This window comes from Eurypyga helias, unplaced genomic scaffold, assembly GCF_000690775.1.
Source record: "Eurypyga helias isolate BGI_N326 unplaced genomic scaffold, ASM69077v1 scaffold21198, whole genome shotgun sequence".
Classification (NCBI taxonomy): domain Eukaryota; kingdom Metazoa; phylum Chordata; class Aves; order Eurypygiformes; family Eurypygidae; genus Eurypyga; species Eurypyga helias.
In genome coordinates this window covers 2,238-3,669 of record NW_010265216.1, presented here as the reverse complement: position 1 = coordinate 3,669, position 1,432 = coordinate 2,238, and the positions used below count along the sequence as shown (strand labels likewise).

General features: G+C 65.9%; 1 protein-coding gene across 1 annotated transcript in view; it reads right to left on the bottom strand.

Moving 5' to 3' along the window:
• GPR119 (G protein-coupled receptor 119) overlaps positions 1-1,095 on the bottom strand; it is a gene marked incomplete at its 5' end in the record, with an annotated part of 2,129 nt that extends 1,034 nt beyond the window's left edge. Inside the window, 2 exons of the mRNA XM_010156660.1 lie at positions 59-156; positions 961-1,095. Of these exons, the coding sequence (XP_010154962.1) occupies positions 59-156; positions 961-1,095 (233 nt within the window). The remainder of the gene's footprint in view (positions 1-58; positions 157-960) is intronic.
• Between the last annotated feature and the right edge of the window lie 337 nt (positions 1,096-1,432).

The following is a 1,432-nucleotide window of genomic DNA, read 5'->3' as shown; positions in this document are numbered from 1 at the left end:
GTCCCCTGTGGGGCACAGCCCAAGGATGTCCCCGACACGATTTTAGGGCATCCCTCACCTGGGGTTCTCGGCACGGAGAGCTCAGCAGCCCCTCGCTCCCCGGGCGCTGCAGCGGCGTCTCTGGGGCCGGGGAGCAGAGCTCTGCCGAGCAGCTGCCTGCCGGAAGGGACCGGTGCACTCCCAGCACCCGCTGTGCCCACGGACGTCCCTCCCCTCCAGCCACGTTTCCAGACAACCCTGGAGCAGGGGGGGTGAGCAGCGAGCGCCTGGGCAGGAAGCTGCCACGGTGGCACACGGGGAGGTGGACATCCCCCAGCCAAGCACTGAGGACCCGAGCAGAGCCAGGGCCCTGCTCTGACACGGATGTGGGTCACGGGGAACGAGCAAAGAGGGTTCCCACCACCCAGCCCCACCGGTACGTGTGGGTCACAGCTCGTGGGGCTCCCGTGGGGTCTCTGCCAGACCCAGGGTGGCCTCAATAAACCCAAAACAAGAAACTGCCGTAACCCACAGGGTGAAGACACTGCTGTAACCTCCTGAGGGGCCTCCTGAGCACAGAGGAGTCAGTGACAGCGGCCCCGGGAGCTGCTCTTCCCACTATGGGTCCCCGTGAAAGAGACGGGGTACCTCCCCAGACGAGCCCCTGTCTCTCCGGGAGCTCCCCTGTGTGATCCGTCGGACTTGCCGTGGACACGTGGCCAACTCCAGGCTGTGTGACACGGATCCTTTCCCGAGAGAGACTTCATCCATCCTCAACTGACCCCACTCCCGGGAGCAGCTTGAGGAACTGCGCCACGATGCTGCGAATGAAACGTGCCAATGCCCCAAAACGGGCATTACAGACGCCCACACCTGCGTTTACCCCACTGACAGTAACTCCCACTGAGAAATCCACGGAAACAAACCCTCCGCACCCCCGAGCGTTACAGTACCCTGCGAGCCCACCGGCACCTCCCTCACGCTCCCGCAGGCCGGGCAACCCTCGCAGCCTGCGACCGCTCCGACCCTTCCCACAAAGTGCCACCAGCCTCCTCTTCTGCCTCCTGAGCCGGAAAATCCGAGCTGCCAGGAAACGGGGCAGGCTCCAGCCTTCCTCTGTCAAACAGTAACCCGGGGAGAGGCTGAGAGCGGAACCCAGGGCAGCCGGCGGGGAGGAGAGGCGGCAGGCACGGATTTGGCCACTACGGATGGAGCTGGGGAGCGCCCTGGGAGCAGCCGGGGTCTGCACCGCGGGCGGCCACGGGAAGGGCTGCGGTGGCCTTGCACCCCCTCCTGTTTGTCTGCCCAGGGAGACGTTTGGGGAGCCTTAGCCCTGATGCTGGAGAGGGTCCAAACCCCAGGGCATGAGATAAGGCAGAGGGGAGGTCGGACAGGAGCGGCAGGACTGCTGGGGGGCCTCGGCGCCGTCAGGGTGGGGGGGGAGGCCTTCACT